This window comes from Pan paniscus, chromosome 9 (genome assembly GCF_029289425.2).
Source record: "Pan paniscus chromosome 9, NHGRI_mPanPan1-v2.0_pri, whole genome shotgun sequence".
NCBI classification, from domain to species: Eukaryota; Metazoa; Chordata; class Mammalia; order Primates; family Hominidae; genus Pan; species Pan paniscus.
In genome coordinates, this window is record NC_073258.2 from 34902483 (window position 1) to 34929592 (window position 27110).

General features: G+C 37.3%; 1 protein-coding gene across 2 annotated transcripts in view; it reads right to left on the reverse strand.

Moving 5' to 3' along the window:
* CCDC73 (coiled-coil domain containing 73) overlaps positions 1–27110 on the reverse strand; it is a 192522-nt gene that overhangs the window by 90900 nt on the left and 74512 nt on the right. For both annotated transcript variants that reach the window (XM_008955871.4, XM_055094262.2), the window contains 4 exons: positions 24017–24088; positions 8784–8855; positions 6703–6738; positions 5162–5236 (listed from right to left, as the gene is read on the reverse strand). In XM_008955871.4, the coding sequence (XP_008954119.4) occupies positions 5162–5236; positions 6703–6738; positions 8784–8855; positions 24017–24088 (255 nt within the window). The remainder of the gene's footprint in view (positions 1–5161; positions 5237–6702; positions 6739–8783; positions 8856–24016; positions 24089–27110) is intronic.

The window sequence follows — 27110 nt, forward strand, 5'->3', positions numbered from 1 at the left end:
GAGGAAGTCAAATTGTCCCTGTTTCCAGATGACATGATTGTGTACTTAGAAAACCCCATCGTCTCAGCCCAAAATCTCCTTAAGCTGATAAGCAACTTCAGCAAAGTCTCAGGATACAAAATCAATGTGCAAAAATCACAAGCATTCCTATACACCAATAACAGACAAACAGAGAGCCAAATCATGAGTGAACTCCCATTCACAATTGCTACAAAAGAGAATAAAATACCTAGGAATCCAACTTACAAGGGATGTGAAGGACCTCTTCCAGGAGAACTACAAACCACTGTTCAACGAAATAAAAGAGGACACAAACAAATGGAAGAACATTCCATGCTCTTCCTTCCTGGGGGAGGAATAGCATTAGGAGAAATACCCAATTTACATGATGAGTTAATGGGTGCAGCAAACCAATGTGGCACACGTTTACCTGTGTAACAAACCTGCACATTGTGCACATGTACCTTAGAACTTAAAGTATAATTAAAAAAAACAATTAAAAATATACTTTCTATATTATCCAGATAATTAAATACGTATGAATGACAACAAAACAATTTAAGAAGGAATGTTAAAAGAACAAAGTACTTAAGCAAGATGAACCAATTCTCTTACTGACAACCTTTTAGTAGGAAAAAAATGTAGTATTTTTCAAGATACACCAAGAAAAAAAATTAGGCAAAAGATATAAGTATGTCCAGTTCAAGAGACTGTAAAAAAAAATTAGGTGCCTCATGTCACTAAGGCCATGACTGGATTTAATGTCAGAAGTCATTCTACAAAGTGGTGTGCCACAGTGTGTCCAGAGGCTAGAGAAGGGTGAAAGGGGGCTACCAAGGCTGGGAAGATGCAACTGTTGCCGTAAGTGACTTTCAAAGACCCTGATGCCTTGTGGTACCCTTCTGAAACTCAAACAGTAACACAGAAGTGTTCTGTTTTAGAATTTATGGTGTATAATGTTTTTAAAAGAGCTTGCTGTCCGGGTGTGGTGGCTCACGCCTGTAATCCCAGCACTTTGGGAAGCCAAGGTGGGTGGATCACTAGAGGTTAGGAGTTCAAGACCAGCCTGGCCAACGTGGCAAAACCCCGTCTCTCCTAAAAATACAAAAATTAGCTTGGCATGGTGGCATGCGCCTGTAATCCCAGCTACACAGGAGGCTGAGGCAGGAGAATCGCTTGAACCCAGGAGGTAGAAGTTGCAATGAGCCGAGATCGCGCCACTGCACTCCAGCCTGGGCAACACAGCGAGACTCCATCTCAAAAAAAAAAAAGAGCTTGCCTACAGCTGGTTTCCACACCTAAACTGTTGTGCTTGGCAAGTTGCATAGCTGGAAATTAAATGTTCAATCCTACCTTGGCTCCAATTTAACATTTGGTGCTCTGTGGAGTGAGTTGAATGTGTTGAGGCTTTGCAGTTTCACTTGTGGTAAAGACGTTAGCATTTTCCATTTCTATGCAGATTTCTTTGAAGCAGAATTGATTGCCTCTTTCTTCTCTGCCTTCACAGTAGGTAGAGTTTCTTTCAAACTTCACTGAGGCATCAGTTGCTCTTTGGCAATGTCCCTTACCGTGATTATTAACTATAAGTGTGTGGCTTGAGTTTAAAAATTTTCGTTGTTTGTTGCATTGATGTTCCCATGTAGTAATTTTTAGTTTGGTTGTAAAAAAAAAAAAAAAAAAAAAAAAAAAAAAGACCCTGGGCTGAAGTAAGCGTTTAAGTTTTGTTTTTGTTTTTGTTTTTGTTTTTAACTAGTCCTAGATTTAAAAACATAAGAAAATTGAAACTTGAAAAAAATGAAAAGAAAACAGAGGAGTTTTTACATGAGCTACAATGGTCATTTCTGTTTTCTCAATTATAAAATTTTATTTTTAATTTTTCCAAATCGTAAGAAAAAATGTTTAGCTACTAGTATCATTTTAACCTGGATATGTGAGGTATGGTTAGAATCACTAAATTTTATACCTATGTAAACTTCAAATAAACTTGGACCTTTATTTCTTGTTTCATCAGCTTGAAAGATTATTGCAGGATTATCAACCTCAACTTCTTGCTACATCATTATTTTTGTATTAACAAACTTAATAACATTTTAAGTCTTATTTGGTAACCATAATTAAGTTTTCCATGCTTCATTTATAGGTTAATTCTAAAAATGGAAACCAACAGTGTTTACATTATTACAATCAATATAGGTATCATTTAATGCATGAGTCTAACAGGCTACTAATACAACATTTCCTTCTATATAGGTCCAGTGTGCTACTTGAATAACTATTTTATTATGATCAGGACCTAAGTATCTTCTTTTTATTAATTATGGTCAAGACCTAAATTTTTTTTTTTTTTTTTTTTTTTTTTTTTTTGAGACAGGGTCTCAATCTGTTACCCAGGCTGGAGTGCAGTGGCGCAATCACAGCTCAATGCAGCCTCAACCTTCTGGGTTCAAGCGATTCTCCTACCTCAGCCTCCTGTGTAGCCTGGAGCTACACGCATGCACCACCATATCTGGCTAATTTTTGCATATATATTTTTTTTGTACAGACGCGGTTTTGCCATGTTGCCCAGGCTGGTCTTGAACTCCTGGGCTCAAGCAATCCATCCGCCCAAAATGCTGGGATTACAGGCATGAGCCACCATGCCCGGCCTCTTCTCTTCTTATACTCCATCAATTGCTCAGAACCATCCCAAATTTTAACTTGCTTTATATCTTTCTCATACAGTTATGTTTTCCCTAGAGTTTCTGATCACTACTTTTTTGTTGATAAACACAAGGTTTTTTTTTTTTTTTTTTTTTTTGAAACAGTGTAGTGGCCTGATCATGGCTCACAGCAGCCTCGACCTTGTGGGCTCAAGCAATTCTTCCATCTCAGCCTCCTGAGTAGCTAAGACTACAGGTGCTCACCACCACACCCAGCTAATTTTTTTAATCAGTTTTTTATAGAGACAGGATCTCCCTATGTTGCCCAGGCTGGTCTCGAACTCATGGGTTTACACAATCCTCCAGTCTCAGCCTCCCAAAGTGCTGGGATTACAAGCGTGAGCCACCACACCTAGCCTAGGATGTATGTTAACATTTTTCCATACTTTCCTTTGTGTTTATACATACACATACTTTTTGTTTTTTTCTGAACTATCTGAAAGTAAGTTGCAGCTAATAGGTGATTTCACCCTAAATACTTCATCATACATTTTCTAAGAATAAGAACTTTCTTTTATATGATCATATTATACCTATATTATTATACCTAGTATAATAATTCAATAACATAATCTAATATATGGTCATATTCAAATATTCCAATTGTCCTCTCCAATTTTTTATGGCTGGTTTTATTCTTGACCCAGGATCCAATGAAAGTTCACATATTACAGCACTTGGTTGTTATATCTCTTTATTCTTTTTTTTTTTTTTTTTTTGAGATGGAGTCTTGCTCTGTCACCCAGGCTGGAGTGCAGTGACGTAATCTCCGCTCACTGCAACCTCTGCCTCCCAGATTTAAGCGATTCTCCTGCCTCAGCCTCCTGAGCAGCTGGGACTAGAGGCGCCCGCCACCATGCGTGGCTAATTTTTGTATTTTTAGTAGAGACGGGGTTTCACCATGTTGGCCAGGCTGGTCTCCAACTCCTGACTTTGAGTGATCTGCTACCTTGGTCTATCTTTATTATTTTAATCAAAAGTAGCTCCCCTTTCTTTTTTCATGACACTGAAGTTTTTTTTGTTTTGGTTTTAACTTTTAGGTTCAGGGGTACATATGCAGGTCTGTTATATAGGTAAATTGCGTGTCACGGGGGTTGGTTGTACAGATGATTTCATCACCCAGGTAATAAGCACAGAACCCAATAGGTCCTTTTTTGATCCTCACCTTCCTCCCATCCTCCACACTCAAGTAGGCCCCAGTGTCTGTTGTTTCCTTGTTTAACACTGATTTTTTTTTTTTTTTTTTTTTTTTTTGAGACAGAGTCTCGCTCTGTCGCCCAGGCTGGAGTGCAGTGGTGATATCTCAGCTCACTACAAGCTGCGCCTCCCGGGTTCATGCCATTCTCCTGCCTCAGCCTCCCGAGTAGCTGGGACTACAGGCGCCCGCCACCACGCCCGGCTAATTTTTTGTATTTTTAGTAGAGACGGGGTTTCACCGTGTTAGCCAGGATGGTCTCGATCTCCTGACCTCGTGATCCACCCGCCTCGGCCTCCCAAAGTGCTAGGATTACAGGCACGAGCCACCACGCCCAGCCAACACTGAAGTTTTTTTGAGTCCAGCCTAGATGTCTTATAGAATGTGCCACACATTGTGATTGTGTCTAATTGTTTTTATCATAATTAGATTTCAAATATTTTTGGCAAGAAAATTACATAGGTGAAGTTCGGTCCTCCTTATTGCATAATAACAGTGGATCCACGGAAAAGCTGTTTCATTATTAACATTGCTAGACTCGATCACTTGATTGAAGTGGTGACCTTCAGGATCCTTCTAATGTAAAAATATATTTTGCTCTTTGTAATTAATGTTATCTGTTTGAAATGGCATGAATATCGTCTTCCCAACAATCATTATTTCACTAGTTACTTCATTTTACTTTTTGTCTTCCCCACTAGACTAAGCTTCACAAGGGCAGAGATTTTTGTCTTGTTTATCATTGCTGTATCCTCAATGCTGAGAAAAGTGTTTGCACATAGTAGACCCTCAATATATATTGAATGAATCATCATTAGTTAAATACTTCTGTATTCTCTAAGAGACTACGAACAACTTAAGGGCAAAGGTAATGTTTTCTTAGTTTTTGTATTTGCAGAAAATAAGCACAGTACTTAGCACATAGCAAAAATTCAATGCTATTTTAATTTTTAAGGACCATGGGTAAATCAGTCACAATATATATGCCTTACTCATTTTCCTTATGTGTAAAATGTTAAAAATGTATCTATTTAACTATATTAATAAGATATACTAAAAATTATTTTAATATTTCTTTTTAAAATAAAATATGGTAAAGCAAAACTAAATTTAAAACAAGGCTCTCAGGAAAAAGTATTAAATTATGTAATATATTAGATATAAACTTTTGTCAGCTTTGCTTTGTAGCTTACATATCTAAAGGCATTTTACTGATACAATGCTAAAATACCAAACTACTTTTTAAACAATACGTAGTTATTTTTACCTGTAGTGCTTTTAATGTTTCCTTCAATCCTTCTATTTCTTTTTCCTTTATTTCTGTAGCAAGTTGATATTTTCCCTTTAAGTAAAAAACTGTATTTCAATACTTTCCAATGTAAATAATAATACAAAGGGTAAAATATAAGAGCTCAAGAACCCTTTAAGTAAAAAACTGTATTTCAATACTTTCTAATGTAAATAATAATACAAAGGGTAAAATATAAGAGCTCAAGAACCAAAATCTCAATGATAGACTGGATTAAGAAAATGTGGCACATATACACCATGGAATACTATGCAGCCATAAAAAAAGGATGAGTTCATGTCCTTTGTAGGGACATGGATGAAGCTGGAAACCATCATTCTCAGCAAACTATCACAAGGACAAAAAACCAAACACCGCATGTTCTTACTCATAGGTGGGAACTGAACAATGAGACCACTTGGACACAGAAGGGGAACATCACACACCGGGGCCTGTTGTGGGGTGGGGGGAGCGGGGAGGGTTAGCATTAGGAGATATACCTAATGTTAATGACGAGTTAATGGGTGCAGCACACCAACATGGCACATGTATATATATGTAACAAACCTGCACGTTGTGCACATGTACCCTAGAACTTAGATTAAAAAATATATATATATATATATATATATATAAAGAACCAAAATCTCTACTTTAAACCAAATATTTCACAGGCTTTAACCTTCTATCTGTACTACAAATTACATTTCTAATGATTTCAAAATATAAAATTACAATAAGGCCTTTATATGGTTACAATTATCATGAAATAGAATGTCTTATTATAATGACAAATCATTTTATCAGTAGAGCATCCTACCTGAGAACTTGCAGACACTTTATAATTATTTAATTCATACAACTAGAATAAATATATTCTAATTATAAGATACAGGTGGTATTTATCTAATGAATATAAAAATATGGGAGAATTTTTTACAGAAGACCTTTGGCTAAAAATAAACCATAAGTGATTATTATTAATGGTATGTTCATTGATATAATAAAAAATGTATTAACTATTAAATAGCTAGAGAAAATATTTAGCGTCAGATAAATTTCTAGGTTTGTTGGAGCTTTATCCCCTTTGCCAGTTGGTCTGCACCCAGTTGCAAGTCATTTCCATATTTTTTAAAGACAGTAGTTCCATTGAAAAAGCACTAAAAACATCATGGTTAATAGAAACACTGCAGTGGAATGGGAAGAACATTAATTTGGGGCCTGAAGAGATCTGGGTTCTAGTCCCAATTTTGCCACTTCAAAGCGAGACCTTTGGCAAGTCATTTAATCTTGTTAGGCCTCTATATTCTGAACTGTAAATGATGGAAGTGAAGTAACATGATTATCTTGGGTCCTTTCTAAGATTTTAAGCAGTTAACAATCTCTATTAGTTTGTTACTAATGCTCTTTTCTCTTATGGTAAACAATGGATAATAAAAGGCATCTAGCTATGTTTTAAATTATTTTGTAAAAATAAATACTTTTTAATAGACAGAAAATTTTAAAAAAATTATAAATACCTTTTCTTCTTCCAGGGCACACATCTTCATCTGCAACTGATAAACAATTTTAAAAATTAAAATAAAGGGATCACTGTTAACAGTGATCTATACTGGTCACTGAGACTAAAGAAACACTTTACACATCTATATTGTTTGAAATGGAAATAATGTGAATATGTTATTTTCAGATTCAGAAAATAAATAATAATGATATAAAATGAGAAAAAAGCCAGTCATTAAAGTAAATGAACTATTTATTTATTTATTTGAGATGAGGTCTTGCTATGTTGCCCAGGCTATACTCCAACTCCAGGGCTCAAGGGATCTTCCCGCCTCGGTCTCCCAAGTAGCTGAGACTAGAGCACACACCACCACACCCAGTTCGAAATTAGCAATTTAATCACACTGATTAGAGATACCAATTATCTTTGAAAGTTTTGTTTTTTTCCTCCAGAAATTTTTCTTAAATATCTGAATATTTTGCCATCCACTCCTAAATCACAGCTTATATCATTTTCCAAAGGTACAATTTCGTAAATCAGTATCATTTGTATTATCATTGACAGTATTTATGTTCAAGAATTTTTTAACTCATGTGCAGCCTAACAAATTATGACCTGTTTAAAAAAATAATGACATTTTAAAGGCCAGGCATGGTAGTTCATGCCTGTAATCCCAATACTTTGGGAAGCTGAGGCGAGAGAATTGCTTGAGCCCAAGAGTTTGAGACCAGCCTGGGCAATGTAGTGAGACTTCCTTGACAAAAAACTTTAAAAAAAAAATTTTTTTAAGCACCTGTAGTCCCAGCTACTTGGGAGGTGGGAGGATCGTTTGAGCCCTGGAGTTGGAGATTGCAGTGAGCTGAGATCACACTACTGCACTCCAGCCTGGGCTACAGGGCAAGACTATCTCTAAATAAATAAATAAATAAAAATAATGACATTTTAAAACAGAAAAACTAAAGTACACACACCAAAGGAAAATTATGAAATATTCTAAGCAACACAAGGGTATTAGGCAAAATTTTCAAGAAATGAAATTTTTCTTTGGAACTTCCCTATTTCCTTTTTCACACCCCTCACATTCAAGATCCCCTTCTTTTAAAAAGCACACACACACACAAAGAAAAAAACAAAGAACCCAAGAGCACTTTCTCCTCTACCCTTCAGATATCTGAGTATCCTTATCTTGCCCAAAGTCCTTTGTGACAGCAGAGATGTGGACTTGCTCTTTCCTAGAGAATACTATGCTACACTTTTGGCTTTTGCTTCCTTAACCTTCAGTTAAAACTCCCATAACCTTGGTTAGGCCTATCTCAGATTAAAGGAAGAAAGTCTGTCATTTGCTTAAAAAAATTAACACAACTACACACACTTGTATTATAAAGATGAAGATAAAAATAGGAAAGGAAAAAGGAAGAAAAAATAATGATGTGAGATAGAGATAAGGAAACTTTCAGAGGATATTTTACATGAGCACATTTTCTCAAACTGTTATAATATTCTCTTCGTAGGAACTGAAGAGAAATTTCAGTCAAGAAAAGCTACAGAATTCAAATGAGCTGAAGGTATGTACAAGGATTCATTTGATTTTTTTTCTCATTTTTGTACTACTATTTCTTAGTTACTGATGATTGATATTTATGGAGGCTACAGTGCATAATAATCATCTCTTCTAATCCTTGTCATCTCCCTACTTGCATCTCAGATTTTGATCATAACATTATAACTCTACTTGGGTAAAGGGGTACTATGGAAGAGGCAAGAGCCTAGGAAGTTCTAATAAAAGAAAGGAAAGGGGAGAGAAAGAACAACAACACACACATCCCATTCACCTAAATTGTTCAGGACAGATGAAAATATATCTCCATCTCCAAGAAAATAGTTTTCCCAATTTCCCTCAACAAATTTATGCTACTACTTTACATTCTATTGTCAGTTGTGATTAAAAATGATTTTATTCATTTCCTACTTCCCATAATACCTTGTTCTCCTTTTTGTCTTTGGTGACTATGGAGAACAGCTTGCCATAATATTCATGGGAGGGGGAGGAAATGCAATATTTAAAATGGTAGTGTTTGTCTATCCTTATGAAATTACCTGCTTTTTAAAAACTGCCATCGCTTCCTTGTGTTGCTCTGCCAATGTTTCCTTTTGATTCTGAAGAGTTTCCTGTTTTAAAAATTATGACAAGTTAAAACACAAATTCTAGCAACTCTCTTTCAGCTTTAAATCTTAACTAGGTTCACAATTTAAAGTCAACCATACCTTCTACATATATTATTTTGTGTTCCTGGAATGCAACTTTAAACCAATTTTATGATTATTTTTTGAGACAGGGTCTCACTCTGTTGCCCAGGCTGGAATGCAGTGGCGCAATCACAGCACACTGCAGCCTCAACCTTCCCGGGCTCAGGTGATTCTCCTGCCTCAGCCTCTCCAGTAGCTGGGATTACAGATGTCTGCCACCATGCCCAGCTAATTTTTGCACTTTTTGTAAAGACAGGGTTTTGCCATGTTGCCCAGACTAGTCTCAAACTCCTGGACTCAAGCGACCCACCACTTCGGCCTCCCAAAATGCTAGGATTACAGGCATGAGCCACTGTACCCAGCCCAATTTTATAATTTTTTAATTGTCATAGAATCATCATATAAAAATTTTTGCTTCCTGTTGCTTTTTTCATGAAAAAAAAAAAAAACATTGCTTCTAAAACTTTTAAACTTTGGATATTATTTGCTCCAAAGCTTTCTTCAAGAAAAATATCCTTTAACCAAAAGTAATTAAAATTAACAAATTAACAGTCCTATTATACAAGCAAACTGTTAAGAGTTTCAAAAACAATGACAACAACAACAACAACAACAACAAAAACCAGTTTTATCATCTAAGCAGAAATGCTTACCTGGCAACATATACACCTTTAAGTTCACTGGAATAATTTTTCACAAACCAAAACTACCACAAGAGAATTTCTGGAAAAAATCTACATATGATTCCATTTCTTTTTTTCTCCTTCTCCCACCTTTTTGGTGGAAGTTGCACGTTCTGTTCTTTCTATTCTAGATGACTTTAACATTCTTCTTCTATTTTTATCAAAGTTAATAATTCTCATCATTTAAAAATTAAGTCTAAAAGTGGCAACCACTTTCAAATTTTTCTGTTGTTTGCTCCAGATTTCTAAATAATACATTGAGTTGGCAATTTTAAAAGTTTATCTTGGGACCTCTTATTGATGAGAACAGTGGCCCATCTGGTGCCACCACTGTGAGGATGCCAGCTGCAGCAAGGGAGGTGCGGCCAAGGCTACGGCTCTGCGAAGTCAGTGGGGGCTGGGAACAGGTGATCCCAGCAGGAGCCCTGTGCCCTACTAAGTTGGCGGGGCAGGAGCCCGTGCTCCCAGGTGCAGCTACAGCTGCCCAGCCACAGCTCTAAACCCAGGTATCCCTGCACTCTGCATTCTCTGTGTGGTGGCGGGCAGGTAGGGGAAGCCCCCTTGAAGCTGAAGCTTAAAGTACCTGTTTCCACTCCCTGACCTCTCCCTGCTCTCCATGTCTGCTCCACTGTGGAGCAAAGTTGTGGACATGTCCAGATAGCCAAGCCTGGGCAATGTCGCAACCAGGACAGGTATGCGCACACTCGGGGCAGCGCTGACATGCCAGACCCTGGCTGCCTTGGCCCCCTCTGGAAGCTGCTTCTGAAGGTGAAACTTAGGGCACCAATGAGCACAGGAGGGAGGCCAGAGGGCTGAGGGTGGCTCAGCGTGGGCCCACAGGTACCCCTTGGGATGGACAGCCTAGGCACTACAGACAGCATGTTGATGGTGACAGGAGGTGCTCCTGGCAGGAAGGGATGTCCCCAGTGAAAACCCACCTTCAAGCCAGGGATAGCCTGAAGCCTGGGGACCAGGGCTGTCAGTTTTGGGTGAAGTGGTGGCAGAGGAGTGAGAACTTCCTTGATCCCTTTGGCCAATCAAGTGGTATTTTCTGGGCCCACCCATGGGCCAATAAACACACACTTCCTCCACTCTGAGGCAATAAAAACCCTGGACTCAGCCAGACTCAGACACTCATCTGCACTACCTGCCTGCAGAAAGGAGCTGCCCACTTCAGGTCTCCTCTCCACTGAGAGCTGTTTGGTCACCCAGTGAAGCTCTTCTCTGCCTTGCTAACCCTCCAGTTGTCAGTGTAACCTCATTCTTCCTGGACATGGGACAAGAACTCAGAACCCACCAGATGGCAGGAGCAAAAGAAGCTGTAACACTTTCCTGGTGGGCTTGCCAAGCTGCAGGTGGGAGCTAAAGGGGCTGTAATGCTATAGCTCTCCCAGCCTCTGCCAGTGCTGGGTGGCCGCACCATTCAACGGGAAACAGCAGTGGGGCTAGGCCAGCCCAGGAGCCGCGGGCTGAAGCAGGGCAGCAGGACTGAAATAGCTGTAACACAAACAGGCTAAAATACACCACACTGCTTGCCACACTGCAGGTGACTAGAGGAAGAGAAGAGCTGGAGCCCTTCTGCAAGCCCAGACCTCAGGGCTCCCCAAGCGAGAGCTGTGAGTAGTGGTAACACCCTCTTTTGGGCTCTGTGGTTCCTAGCATCTCCAAGCTTCTGGGCACCACCACATTCCCCTCATCCAGACACTGGTGCCTGCAGTGGAAGCCACTTGCAGTACGTCTGCTTCAGTCACAGCCTCACACAGAGCTGGCTGCCCTGCCGCAGCAGCCAGCATGCTTGGCTGTGTGCAGCAGCCGGACCCCACGCTCACTCGCTCACACACCCCTTGTCACTGTGTGCCTGGCTTGCTCTTGGCAGGCATGGGATCTGGGCCAGTATCGCAAGCCGAGTGCAGCCCGCCAGGTCAAGTGAATGGAACAAGTCCAGCGGTTGCGAGCAAAACTCAAGCAGAGGCACTGCCAGCCACAGAGCTTTCTGGCTTGTGAAGTGACACCCAAACGATCCTGTGACACTATTATGATAGTTGGAAGTTTAACTTTCTCATGCAGCTATTATCCCACAGCTCCTCCTCTATTCTTCCAACAGAGTTATATCAAAATTGGCTTAAATTGATAGTCAGCATTTACACTGTTATGACTATGTAATTATTATGCAATATTGAGCCACATGGTATGCCATGATTACATTTTTATTCTCATACAACTTTGTTTTTCTGCAGTTAGTAATTAAAAATATTTTAATTCCCATAGCTAATTTTAAAAAATAATACTGTCTGTACCCAGATCTATATCAGCTGAAAAAAAAAAAAAAGAATGAAAAAGGCAAAGTGAGAACATCACAAGAATGACTTAGGAAGTCTCAAACCATTTAGGAAACCAGGCAGATTTAGAAAAACTGTAGATGTTTGACTAAATCTTTCAGGGGCTATCCCCAAAGTTCTTCCTGTGAAAATAAAGGTGACTCTAACCACATCTGCAAGGAAGGAAGGAAAGAATGAGTCCACTGGAGACTTCAGGGATAGGTTCCTTGAGGAGTAGATTCTGAAGATGTTGACTTCCAGCTCTTTCCTCAATTTTTGTGAATAGCCTTAAATACAGAACCAGGGAATTTAATATGTAACAAATTTGTAATGGGAAATAGCTCTACTACTAGATCTCCAAATCTACATCTTCAAAAAAAAGGCTTAGAACACAAATAAAATAAACTAATGGCTTCACAAATAAAATAACTAAATGTTCCCACTGCAGTCATCAAGCACTAGAGGAGAGTGCCTCTTGGTAAAGACACATATAAATACTTATACACAGAAAGTACATTAGAAAAATAATTGTCATGGTCTAGCTAAGAAAATAAAGGAAAAAAATCAGTGGGCAAATCAATGACACTGCTATGGGGAGAAATCGTGTATTCAACTTCTTATTTTATTCTCAAACTTGCAAAGAGAAATTTCTCTAAATATTAAAAGTAACCTCTCTCTTGAAGTCAATGAGCTACACAGATAAGGGTATCTCAAATAATCCACAGATATTCTCCCTGTTTCAGCCTGTTAACTGCTAACCTCGGTTCCCCAAATGAGAAATATTATTTTCCTTTACAACATCATGCCCATCAAATTAAAAGATAGGGATCTATTATGTAAACAGAATTGCAAAATTAAGTTCTCTCCTGTTTTTTATTTTCCTTTTCTTTTCCCTCAGATCCCTGATGACTTTCCTGTTCATAATCAGATCGTAGCTAATTTAGATGTTGACTTACTGGTAACTTTATGTATGATCAAACCAAATTGAAGATCTCCATGAAGTAGCACTTTGTGGGAAAAAAGTTTTACTGATATTGGCAGTAAGGTTCAGATCCACCCATCTAAACCTCTACCTAAGTTTACAAAATACCTCTAAAACCAGATGCTAAAGAAGAACTAAAGCCAATAGTCCAAAGGCCTAATAGAGAAAAGATGAGTCATACCTTATGAAGTATGACTGGTATAAAAATAGTCACAGCAAAAATGAGTCAGTCTTTAAACACTGTTGTTTCCCAGTCAAAAAACCCAATGAATGAGGATAAAGATTTGTTCAAGACCTTAAGACCATAAATAAAATAAACATTTTACCCACTTCTTTGTATTACTGAGCCCAAGTACTATGTTATCTTCAGTGCTACCCGAAGTTACTTTTTTTTTTTTTAACCACTATAGATACGTGTTGTGCTTTCTATAGTGTCCCTTTAGATCAAGATAGTCAACACCTATTTGTTTTTTCCTGGGAAAGTCAAAAATTTACCTGGATAGTGATGCGTCAGGGATTTACTGAGGAACCTCAAGGATATTAAATTTCCCTGTAACACTACACTTGTATAATATGGGGACAAGTTTTTTCGACGTTCTAAAGATGTGGAGAGTTGTAAGACTGATTCCATTTATCAACTTACTCTTTTAGCAAGGTCATGAAAATTCCAAAAAAAGTTTAGAAGTTTGTCAGAACAAAGCACATTATTTACGGTATGATTAATCTCAAGGGGGTAAATGTATCACTCCTGATGAATTATAAACTGTTCAATACTTTCCAAGGCTGGTTACTAAGAGACAATTAAGAATTTTTCTGGGTTTCACTGGCTGCTTCAGACAACAGGTTCCAAACATTTCTGAAATCACCCCCACCTCTATATAACTTACGTGCTCAATAATGGAACATCTCCCTGAGGAACTTAAACATGAACAAGAATTTTGTGGCTTAAAAATAACTTTGGGTTCTTGTCATGAAGTCATTGCCTAAGCCAATGTCTAGAAGGGTTTTTCCAGAATTTTTATGGTTATTCTAGAATTTGTATGGCTTCAGGTCTTAGATTTAAGCCTTTGATCCATCTTGATTTGATTTTTGTTAAGGTGAGAGATGAGGTTCTAGCTTCATTCTTTTACATGTGGCTTGCCAATTATCCCAGCACCACTTGTTGAAAAGGATGTCCTTTCTTCACTTTATGTTTTCATTTGCTTTGTCAGAGATCAGTTGGCTGTAAGTATTTGGGTTTATTTCTGGGTTCTCTATTCTGTTCCATTGATCTATGTGCCTATTTTTATACCAGTATCATGCTGTTTTGGTGACTATGGCCTTGTAGAATAGTTTGAAGTCAGGTAATGTGATGTCTCCAGATTTGTTCTTTTTGCTTAGTCTTGCTTTGGCTATGCAGGCTCTTTTTTGGTTCCATATGAGTTTTAAAATTAGTTTTTCTAGTTCTGTGAAGAATAATGCTGGTATTTTTATGGAAATTGCATTGAGTTTGTGGATGCTTTTGGCAATATGGTCATTTTCACAATATTGATTCTAGTTATCCATGAGCATGGGATGTGTTTCCATTTGTTTATGTCATCTGTGATTTCTTTCAGTGGTGTTTTGTAGTTTTCCTTGTAGAGGTCTTCCATCTCCTTGGTTAGGTATATTCCTATGTTTTTTTGGTTGTTGTTTGTTTTGCAGCTATTGTAAAAGGGGTTGAGTTTTTAATTTGATTCTCAGCTTGATTGCTATTGGTGTAAAGCAGAGCTACTGATTTGTGTACATTAATTTTGTATCCTGAAACCTTGTTGAATTGATTTGCCAGTTCTAGGAGCTTTTTGGATGAGTCTTTAGGGTTTTCTAGATATATGATCATACTATCCACAAACAGCGACAGTTTGACTTTCTCTTTACCAATTTGTATGCCCTTTCTTTCTTTTGTCTGATTGCTCTGGCTAGGACTTCTAGTACTATGTTGAATAGAAGTGGTGAAAGTGGGCATCCTTGTCTTGTTCCAGTTCTCAGAGGGAATGTTTTCAACTTCTCCCCGTATAATGTTGGCTGTGGGTTTGTCATAGATGGCTTTTATTACCTTAAGGTATGTCCCTTCTATGATGATTTTGCTGAGGGTTTTAATCATAAAGGGATGCTGGATTTTGCCAAATACTTTTTCTGTGTCTACTGAGATGATCACGTGATTTTTCTTTTAAATTCTGTTTACGTGATATATGACATTTATTGACTTACATCTGTTAAACCATCTCTGCATTCCTTGTATGAAACCTACTTGATCATGGTGGATTATCTTTTTGATATGCTGTTGGATTTGTTTTTTTTTTTGTTTTGTTTTTGAGATGGAATCTTACTCTGTTGCCCAGGCTAGAGTGCAGTAATGTGATCTTGGCTCACTGCAACCTCCACCTCCCAGGTTCAAGCAATTCCTGTCTCAGCCTCCTGAGTAGCTGGGGCTGCAGGCGCCTGCCACCAAGCCTGGCTAATTGTTGTATTTTCAGTAGAGATGGGGTGTTGCCATGTTGTCCAGGCTTGTCTTGATCTCCTGACCTCAGGTGATCCACTACCTTAGCCTCTCAAGGTGCTGGGATTACAGGTGTGAGCCACCGTGCACAGCCTGCTGTTGGATTTCGATCGCTAGTATTTTGTTGAGGATTTCTGCATCTATATTCATCAGGGATATTGGTCTGTAGGTTTTTTTTGTTGTTGTTATTATGTCCTTGCCTGGTTTTGGTATTAGGATGATACTGGCTTCACAGAATGATTAAGGGAGGATTCCCTCTTTCTCTTTTGAAATAGTGTCAGCAGGATTGGTACCAATACTTTGAATGTCTGACAGAATTCAGCTGTGAATCCGTCTGGTCCTAGACATTTTTTGTTGATAATTTTTTTATTACCACTTCAACCTCACTGCTTGTTATTGGTCTGTTCAGAGTTTCTATATCTTCCTGGTTTAATCTAGCAGGTTTGTATATTTCCAGGAATTTATCCGTCTCCTCTAAGTTTTCTAGTTTATGCACATAAAGGTGTTCATAGCAGCCTTGAATAATCTTTTGTATTTCTGTGGTATCAGTTGTAGCATCCCCTGTTTCATTTCTAGTTGAGCTTATTTGGATCATCTCTCTTTTCTTGGTTAATCTCACTAATCAATTTTATTTATCTTTCCAAAGAATCAGTTTTTTGTTTCTTTTATCTTTTGTATTGTTTTTCTTGTTTCAATTTCACTTAGTTCTGTTCTGATCTTTGTTATTTCTTTTCCTCTGCTGGGTTTGGATTGTTCTTGTTTCTCCAGTTCTGTGAGGTGTGACCTTAGATTGTCTGTATGTGCTCTTTCAGACTTTTTGATACAGGCATTTAATGCTATGAAGTTTCCTCTTAGCACCACTTTTGCTGTATCCCAGAGGTTTTGATAGGTTGTGTCACTAACTTCATTCAGTTCAAAGAATTTTTAAATTTCCATCTTGATTTCATTGTTGACCCAATGATCATTCAGGAGCCGGCTATTTAATTTCCATGTACTTGTATGGTTTTGAGGGTTCCTTTTGGAGTTGATTTCCAATTTTATTCCACTGTGGTCTGAGAGAGTACTTAATATAATTTTGATTTTCTTAAACTCACTGAGACTTGTTTTGTGGCCTATCATATGGTCTTTCCTGGAGAATGTTCCATGTACTGATTAACAGAATGCATATTCTGCAGTTGTTGGGTAGAATGTTCTGTAAATATACGATAAGTCCATTTGTTCTAGGGTACAGTTTAAGTCCATTGTTTCTTTGTTGACTTTCTGTCTGGATGATCTGTCTAGCACTGTCAGTGGAGTATTAAAGTCCCCCACTATTATTGTGTTGCCATCTATCTCATGACCAAGAACCCAAAGCAAATGCAACAAAAATGAAGATGAATAGATGGGACTTAATTAAACTAAAAAGATTCTGCACAGCAAAAGAAATAATCAGCAGAGTTAACAGACAACCCACAGAGTGGGAGAAAATCTTCACAATCTATACATCTGACAAAAAACAATATCCAGAGTCTTAAAAAAAAGATATACAAATGGCTAACAAGCATATGGGAAAATGCTCAACATCAGTAATGATCAGGGAAATGCAAATCAAAACCACAATGTGATACCACCTTACTTCTGCAAGAATGGCCATAATCAAAAAATCAAAAAATAATAGATGTTGGTGTGGAGGTGGTAAAAGGGAACACTTTTACACTGCTTGTAGGAATGAAAACTAGTACAACCACAATGCAAAATAGTGTGGAGATTCCTTAAAAAACTAAAAGTAGATCTACCATTTGATCCAGCAACCCCACTACTAGGTAACAACCCAGAGGAAAAGAAGTCATTATACAAAAAAAAAACTTGTACATCCATGTTTATAGCAGCACAATTTGCAACTGCAAAAATATGGAACCAGTCCAAATGCCCATCAATCAACAAGTAGATAAAGAAAATATGATATACACATACCACAGAATACTACTTAGCCATAAAAAGGAATGCAATAATGGCATTCACAGCAACCTGGATGAAATTGGAGACTTTATGCCAAATATCATATGTTCTCACTCATAAGAGGGAGCTAAGCTATGAGCACACAAAGGCCTAAGAATAATACATTGGACTTTGGGGAATCAGGCGAAAGGCTGGGAGAGGGGTGAGGGATAAAAGAATACACACTGGGTACAGTGTAGACTGTTCGGGTGATGGGTGCACCAAAATCTTGGAAATGACCACTAAAGAACTTACTCATGTAACTAAACACTACCTGCTCCCTAAAAACCTATTGAAAAAAACAAAAACAAAAACTTTAACAGCGCCCCTTTCTGGGTCTTCCGATTGTCATAAAGCTTTCTACCTATTTGTACCTCAGCAGTGTAGACAAGCCCTTAATGCTCTAACAGAACACCATGGGAGTCATCAGGGTCTAATTGTTTAATACAGTCTTCCCTTAGACCTAGTGGCAAAAGCCAGCTCCTTATCAAGGGCAGTATTAGCAGCTGTCAAACTAGTAGAGGCTTCTACTAATGTGGTTTAAGGATTTATTTAGACTTCATGATACCTCATGCTGCGCAATCCTTGTTATTTACTAAAAACACATTTCTCAGCAAGCAGGTTCACCTCCTATGAACTTTTATTACTTTCTCCCCCACACATTTCCACCCAGTGCTATAATACCTGAAAGTCTACTAACAGGAAGACAAATACCACATGATCTCACTTATATATGGGACCTAAAAAAGTCAAACTTATACAAGTTGAGAGTAGAATAGTGGTTACAAGAAGCTAGGGAGCTGGAGGCCTGGGGTGGAGGGAAGGGAGATGTTGATCAAGGGTACAAAGTTCCAGTTAGATGGAAAGAATAAGTTTGAGATCTACTGCACAGCATGTAGTAAGCATAGTTAATAATAATGTATATTTCAAAATTGGTAAAAGTAGATTTTAAATATTCTCACTATAAAAAAATAAGCATTGAAGTGATGGATATGTTAATTAGTTTGATATAACCATTCCACAACATATACATACACAGGTATATCAAAACATCACATTGTAGCCCATATATACAATATTTATTTTTCAATTAAAGATCTAAATAAAAAATAAAGAGGCATGAAAACTGAAAAAGAAAAACTCATTGCTTATTTCTCTTTAATTTTTAATTTGCACAAACTATACAATAATACTATTTGACAATTGCCCCCTAAAATTGCCAATAAGTCTGTCATATAATCTTACCTAAGCTTACATATATGTACATGTATATACTAATTTACTTTTTATGTTATTCATTATAAATATGTATATATACACTGTTCATTTTATATATAGCATATATAAATGCTTGAATAGAAACAGGTTAAAATGCTTTTATATCTTAATGGAAAAATATACTAATGTAGTAAAGAGATGGGGATTGAACAGAGCACCTACCAAACTTTCTTTCAAGAAATATTTTGATAATCAATAACTTCCTATATAAAGTATATCTCTTTGATCTCTATTTCTAATAAGTGTTACTCATAGACAAGTTTAACAAAAAGCCTGGTATTGTTTTTCCATTACCCAAAGAAAGGAAAATCCATGACGATTCAGTCTCTGTCTAAGCAATAACTGTGCTTCAAACAGATTTATTAAAAACTCCCCCCAGATTAAATTTACATGTGATCTTGTTTGTTGATAGGTCATTTTTTGAAAGTGAAATGGAAAAAATATCAGGCAGGATATATTGCAACAGTCTCAACTGACCCCTAAATCATGACTCCTTACCAGAGGTTAAACCAGCTCAGATGACAGAACTTATTCTACTCAGCAAAGCTTGCCAGTTGTCAAGACATTAGAGAGTTAACATTAATAGCAGCTATGCCTTTGGTGTAGTCCATGATTTTGGAATACTGTAAAAATAATTATGGTTTCTGATCTCAGTAGGAATCCCAATTTCAAGTAGTCAACCATTTTAAGTGTTCTAATGCTTCCTTAGGGGATGGTTATCATAAAGCCACACTGAAAGGGATAACGTTAAGGCTAGAGGAAATACCCTAGCTAATCTTCATGACATACAGTCCCGGCCCCCATGATATCCAAAAAGCCAAATCTTTGAAGAAATTTAAAAAGGCTATTTTGGAATGCCTACAACTGGCTCCAGAGTCTGAAGAAAAAATGTGATAATAAATTACAAAAAGAAAATCTCTTTCAGGACACTTTCAGGACAGACACTTGGTGGCACCAGAGGACCTCAATGGAACTTTGTAAAAATTTTATAGGAAATTACCCCTCAGAGCAAGGACAAACTGAACATTATATTCAATCAGCATTGGTGGTGAAATTTTACTAAAATTGCTGAGGATGTCTCTGGTGTACAGCTATCATTAGCACTGTCTTGGTAAAACTGTTATCCTTGTAAATCCAAGCCTTAGGGTCCCTATAAACACTTTCAAATGGATTTCCTAAAATTAACCCCTAGAACAGGTTCTGAGTATGTTCATCATTGCTTCCATCTTCTCAGGATGAACTAAAACTTCTTGCCGGAGAGCTACAGTTCTGTGAGTAGAAAAACAAATTACTTGATTTTGTGTTTCCAACCTGAGGATCTATCTCCAGGGACAGGGTTACTCATTTTACTGGGACTGTCATTACAGAACTTTGCAAAACCTTGTCATTTATTTAGAAATTCATTGCCCCCATCATCCTCAAACTTGAAGAAAAGTAGAGAGGACTAATGGCACACTGTATCTGACACTCTTAAACTTCCATGACCAAGAAGGTTACCTCTAACTCACAACACCATGAAGTCCATACTCCCCTATATTCATTGGCTTTTACCGTATAAACTTGTTAAGAGTTTGCCCTATGAAGTTGGCTACTTCTCCCCTGATTTTGGACATTTCTTTACTTCAGACAAATGTGGCAAAATACTCCAAGGGACTAATGTAATCTGTTTCAGAGTCTTATCACAAACAGATAACAGTTGCTTTTCTTCTATATGACCAAAAGCTCAGAGGTAGTGTCTTCTAGAAATGACCTCAGAGAGAAAAAACAAACATCCTGAAACCATGTTGGAAATAATCCTACCAAGAACTGCCAGCACAGTAGCTAACCCCTGGGGAATAGATCCTTGAATTCATGTCTCCCAGATGAACAGACACTAGGTTTCACTAATACATGGAAGCCATTCCATCAAGAAATTTAAATCTAAGGAGTCTTGAGAAAGCTTCAGAAGCAGACATATTCAGAAAGAAACAGCTACCATTCAAGAGGTATGGATCAAGACAGCCTCTATCCAAGACCTACAGAGTCTGTTTTTATATGGCCTGTGAGCCAGGAATGGTTTTTATATTTTTAATGGGTTAAAAAGAAAAATAAAAAAAAACATTTCAAATCACCTGAATATTGTATAAAATATAAATCTTAGTGTCCATAACATTTTATAGGAACATAGCCACACTGATTCATGTAAGTACTGTCCATGGCTTCTTTTACACTATAACAAAGTTGAATGGTTGTGACAGAGACCATACTGTCCACAAAGCCTGAAATATTTACTATGTGGCTCTTTACAAAAAAAGCTTGCTAACACCCTACCTAGATAATCAGAGCTAAAGATTGCAATGCTTTTATTTGCAGGCTTTTGTTCTTTATTTTCTGAGGTACTTTCTTTCCCCTTTCTTAATCCAGCCCCTTAAGTGAGTAAAAACATATTATTTATTAACCATGATGGTTTCAAAGGTCCTTATCCTTAATATTGCTCCCTACATTCTTGGCCACTCTATCGTGTGAGTCCAATTACTAATGGAAATTTTTGATTTGGGGATGGCCTCTGTTCTCTTGGTTTAATATAGGTATTCCTAGCTGCTGGCTTTAAAGTGATCTACAAGTTCTGATAACAAACTTTTCTTTAGTGTTTTTCCACGTTGGTGTGTTCAGAAGTGTAACTTCTGGAATCTTAAGTACTGTTGCATAGCCACTGTCCTATAAAGTGATCCAACAAATTATGATCCAACAAAAGGAAAAACTGATACACACGCGCACACACACACACACACACCACCAGAAACCACCTACATGCCATCATGACTCTTCATCAAGCAGCATAAATCTTGATTGATCACATCCTAAATAATAATAGTTTATTTTATTTTCCAGCTCAGGTTGAAGAAGCAAAAGGGGGCTGAGAACTAAAACCACCTGCATCAATATAACAGAGATATTCAGAGTAAGAACTGAGAATACCTGTGTCAACACAACTTAGTTTTTTGTTCCAGGAAACCTTTGCCCAGTAAATATCAGACTATAAAAACCAATAAATTATATCACTGTTTGTTTCAGGCAACTGCTGCAAAACAACTTATCTGAGACAATAGTTTATTTGGGTAAACATCTGGTTTATCAAATAACTATTTATTCTCAAGAGTAGCTTCAAGAGCTTCAATGCTGCCACATTCACAATCCTAAAATACTGCATTACAAAATTTGCCCAATCCCCATCAATATCCTCCCTTAAAAGATCTGCCTAAATCTGCTTGCACCTAGACCCTATAACCCTCTACATAGTCCAATACTGATTTGCACCTTTTGAAATACTAAGACTCTGTAAAAGTAGTGTTTTCACTTACTGCAATGAGTTTCAATAAACACACCTGCTTTATTAACAAGTTGTTTGGTGATATTTGAGGGAATGCAACCAGGCAGTTCTAATTTACACTGCTAACAACATATGAAAGTTCTTGTTTTTCTAAAAGTTGGTAAAGGTAGGAATCTGGCTTTTTCTTCAGATGGAATCCAGCTCTAATACCATTTCTTGAATAATCCATTATTCCCCACTGATTTAAAGGCCACCGTTAACATTCACTAAATTATCTTATGTATTTGGATCTATTTCTAGATTCTGTTGTGTTCTACTAAATAACTATGTATACTGCACCAAGCTATTTTAATTATGACAGCTTTCTATTATGTTTAAGAATCAAGTATGACTATTTCATTCCCTTCTTTTTAAATTTCCCAGCCACTCTTGTATGTTTATTTCCACATAAACCTTAGAATAAGCTTAAGTACCAAAAATATGTTCTTGACATTTTAAACTGGATTTATTTATTTTTAGAGACAGAGCCTTGCTCTGCACCCAGGCTGGAGTGCAATGGCGCAAACATAGCTCACTACAGCCTCAAATTCCTGGGCTTAAGTGATCCTCCCACCTCAGCCTCCCGAGGAGCTAGGACTACAGGCACACACCACCATGTTCTGCTAATATATGTATTTTTTAGTAGAGACAAGGTCTCACTATGTTGCCCAGGCTGGTCCTGAACTCCTGGATTCAAGTAACCCTCCTGCCTTGGCCTACCAAAGTGCTGGGATTACAGGCGTGAGCCACTGCAGTTGGTCATTAAATTGGGTTCATTAAACTTACCTTAGGGACTGTGATAACTTTATGCTGTTAGCTCTATGCAAAAACAAGATATAACTTTACATTTTAAAATCTGCTTGAAATTAGTTGTACTTAGTATTTACCTATTCTTTCCCTCCATATTCTTTCCCTCCACAGATAGGTCTGTTTCAGACTTGTCCTTCATATAATTCAACCCTGATTTTACTCCCACAATCTGCACAACCTTTGGATCTGTCTAGCCTCGAAATTCCAATTATTTCTAGTTTGGTCTACCCACTATCACCTGACTTCTGATTCTGATGTTACCCCCAATTCCTGTTTCAATATTACCAAACAATGAGAACAGAAATCAGCATAATTACACTTTCAGGTTTTAGTTGTTAAGATTACTCTGATGGAACAGCATGAGAAGCACTATCATAAATGCTTCAATACAGATAAAGCTATGGAGAAAATAAGAGCTGCTACTATTTTTTAATATTTGGTTACATTATGTAATAACACCCTGGAAAAATAAGGTACGAGTTATGAGGTTTCATTGTTTTCAAAATATTCTCACTCCCCTATAACACACAATGTGTTTCTCAGATGTAAAATAGTTTTCAGAGTTATTCACAGTGCCGTATCAAAAAGCCTGAACAAAATTCTTATTCTCAGTTTTCTGGAAGCCTAAATGTTACCAACAGTTTTAGTTGGGATTTTCTTGAGATTTTATTTAAAATAATCCACTAACACCTGAATATGTTAGAAAATTTAAAAATTAACTTGGCAATAAGGATTAGAATACGTTTTAAAATAGATGCTATAAACACTAATCTGAGAGAAAAAAAATACTCACTGTATTAGTTAGCTTTCATACTGCTACAAAGAACTGCCCAAGACTGGGTAATTTATAAAGGAAAGAGGTTTAATTGACTCACAGTTCAGCATGTCTGCAGAGGCCTCAGGAAACTTACAATCATGATGGAAGGCGAAGGGGAAGCAAGGCACCTTCTTTACAAGGTGACAGAAAGGAGAAGTGCTGAGCGAAGAGGGAAGAGCCCCTTATAAAACCATTAGATCTCATGAGAACTATCAGGAGAACAGCATGGGGAAACTGCCCAAATGATTCAATTACCTCCACCTTGTCTCTCCCTTGACACGTGGGGGTTACGGGGATTACAATTCAAGATGAGATTTGGCTGGGGACGCAAAGCCTAATCATATTACTCACCTTTTGCCATTTAAGTTCCTGTGTCTCCACAATAATTTTACCAATCTGCTCTTCATAATGAATTTCTGCTTCCTAAGTCAAAAAGAAAAAGAAAAGTGCTATAAAAATAAAGACTTTAAAACTTCCAGTTTCAGCTCTTTCTGGAGAGATATAGAAATAGCATACTCCCACCTTTACAACAAGAAAAAAATCTAGACAAACTGCAAATTAAATAGACAAGTCCATCATAGAACTGAGGTCCCAGATCAATCAAGTGCCCAAAATCTGGATAGAGACAGGTGCCTAGAGAAACAGAACCCTGACATTTGCTTACCTGGGACATAAGCTACTGAGGACTGGTAAGAAGCTTCAATGAAAAGTCCTTAATAAATTGCTAAAGGTAGAATGTAGGCTACTGTAAAAATATGAATCTCCTGAAATAGGGAGGTTTGTACTTTCTAGCAGGCTTTTCTTCTAGGAAACCCACCAGGTGCTTACAGAAAAGGTTGAGAAAAATCCTATAAAAGTTTTCCCCTGCAGCACTGGCTATGTAGGGGAAGAGCAGTCACAAACCATCTTCCCTATTTCCTCTACAGATCAAAACCCTTAATCTGCAGAGGGGAGGGCAACAGAAACTATAGCTAAAAGCACTAGTGGAAACCCTCTGCAGCTGGGCAAGGGGACCAAAAGTCATCACTAAAAATTCTACCTAGGCAGACCTATCTTCCTTATCTCCTCTAAGCAGCAGCTGGGAAGAGGAGGACTGGGAGAACAAGGCAACAACAGTTCTTTCATTGTGGGAGGGGCAGGAATACATGCTAGGCCCAGCATTACATATGAAGGAGGGACCAAACACTCATGAAGATCTCATCCTGAGACTCAGGTTCACCTAAGACTAAGGTTTAATGAGAATATCAGAGAATGCCCTTCTTCCCCTATCTTCCACCACCACCACCATGCCAATAAGCATCAAGTAAAAAGAACAAGGAGATACAGCAAGGAGAGCTGCAAAGACAGAGTTTCTCTGGGAAGCAGGACAAAGAAAAGACCCAAAGACAAGTGGGAAGGCCCAATGCCAAGCAGGAAGCAGTCATTTAGAAATACTCTCTAGTTTTGTTTGAAATAATGTAATACTCCTGAATTCGCCCACATCATAAACATAAGGTATCACTAGAGAAATCTGAAGCTTCTGCTGAATAACAGGCAGAGTTGAAAACTGCCTGGTTTAAGTATTGAAGGTGTGCCTCAACACACACACACAGAGCCCTTCTGCAAAAACTAGGAGATTTTTTGTTTCCTTTGATATTTAAAGAAATCTCTGCGATCACTAGCTGACCACTAATATAACAGCAAAGTCAGTAGCCACACACAACAAAGACAACAGACCTTACAAATTAGTTCAAAGGCAAATTAGTTCAAAGACACACTAAACAAAGACAAGAAGCAGGAACCCTAGAAAGTGAGAAGAGTCTGATTTCCAGAGCTGCCATATATCCAAAATGTTTCTAACAAAAAGTTACAAGGCATGCAAAGTAAAAGCAAAGTGTAGCCCATTATACGGGGGGAAAAAAATTAATGGAAATTATACTTTAGGAAGCCCAGAAATTAGATGTACTACATAAAACTTTTAATCAAACTATTTTAAATATGGTCAAAGAGCTAAAAGAGACCACGTACAAAAACATAACTATTAAAAAGATAATAAGCAAATGCTACAAAAAAACTTTACACTCAGAAATTTGACAACTTAGAGAAATTGGCCAATGTCTCGAAAGCCACAAACTATCAAAACTCAACCAAGATAATACAGACAATCTAAATAGCCCTATAACTATAAAAGGAGTTGAGTTCTTAATAAAAAGCCTCCCAAAAAGAAATCTTCAGGCCCAGATGGTTTCACTGGAGAATACTACCAAATATTTAAAGAATTAACACCACTTTTACACAGTCTCTTCCAGAAAAATAGAAGAGGAGGAAACACATACTAACTGATTTTATCAGACCTATTTACCATAATACCAATACCAAAGACAGCACAAAGGGAATACTCTGACCAATACTTCTCACAAATTTTGATGCAAAAATCCTTAATAACATGTTAGCAAACAGAATCCAACAATATAATTTAAAAATTATATGAGTGGAATTTATTGCAGGTATGCAAAGCTGGTTCAACAGTTGAAAATCAATCAGTATAATTTATTACATCAATACGCTAATCATATGATCGCATCAACCGACACAGAAAAAACACTTAACAAAATTCAACATCCATTCTTGATAAAAACTCTTACCAAGTTAGGAATAAAAATATTATCCTTGCTTTTTGTAAAGAACATTTACAAAAACCGTACATTTAGCATCATATTTAATGGTGAAAGACTGAATGCTTTCCCTTTAAGATCAGAAACAATGTAGGGATGTCTATTCTCATCGCTCTTATTAAATATAATACTGAAAGTTTTAGCCACTATCAGGCATACACAAATAAATAAACAGATTGGAAAGGAAAAAATAAAACTACCTCTATTTGCAGATGATATGATTGTATGCATAGAAAATACTAAGGAACCTACAAAAAAAAACTCCCAAAAATAGTAAGTGAATTTAAGAAGGTCACAGGATACAAGATTAACACACTAAAAACAATGTCACATTTCTATATTTTAACAATGAATATGCAGAAACCAAAATTTAAAATGCAACTTATAATCACATCAAATCAAGAGAGTAATTATCTCTTGGAGTGGGCATTAAAGATAGAATTTGCCTGGGAAGAGGCATGAGGGAGCTTTCTGGGTTGATGAAAATATTTTATATCTTGATAAGGTTTCAATTATACAGGTGTATTCACCTGTCAAAACTCACTGAATGTACAGCTAAGACGTGTACATTTCATTGTATATAAACTTTAATGTAAGGAAAAAAGCTGTAGAGAAATAATAAACTCTTTGTAATGATACTTATTTTATTTTTTATTTTTTGAGACACAGTCTCGCTCTGTCACCCAGATCCAGCCTGGAGTGCAGTGGTGCGATTTTGGCTCACTGCAACCTCCACATCCCAGGTTCAAGCAATTCTCCTGCCTCAGCCTTTCAAGTAGCTGAGATTACAG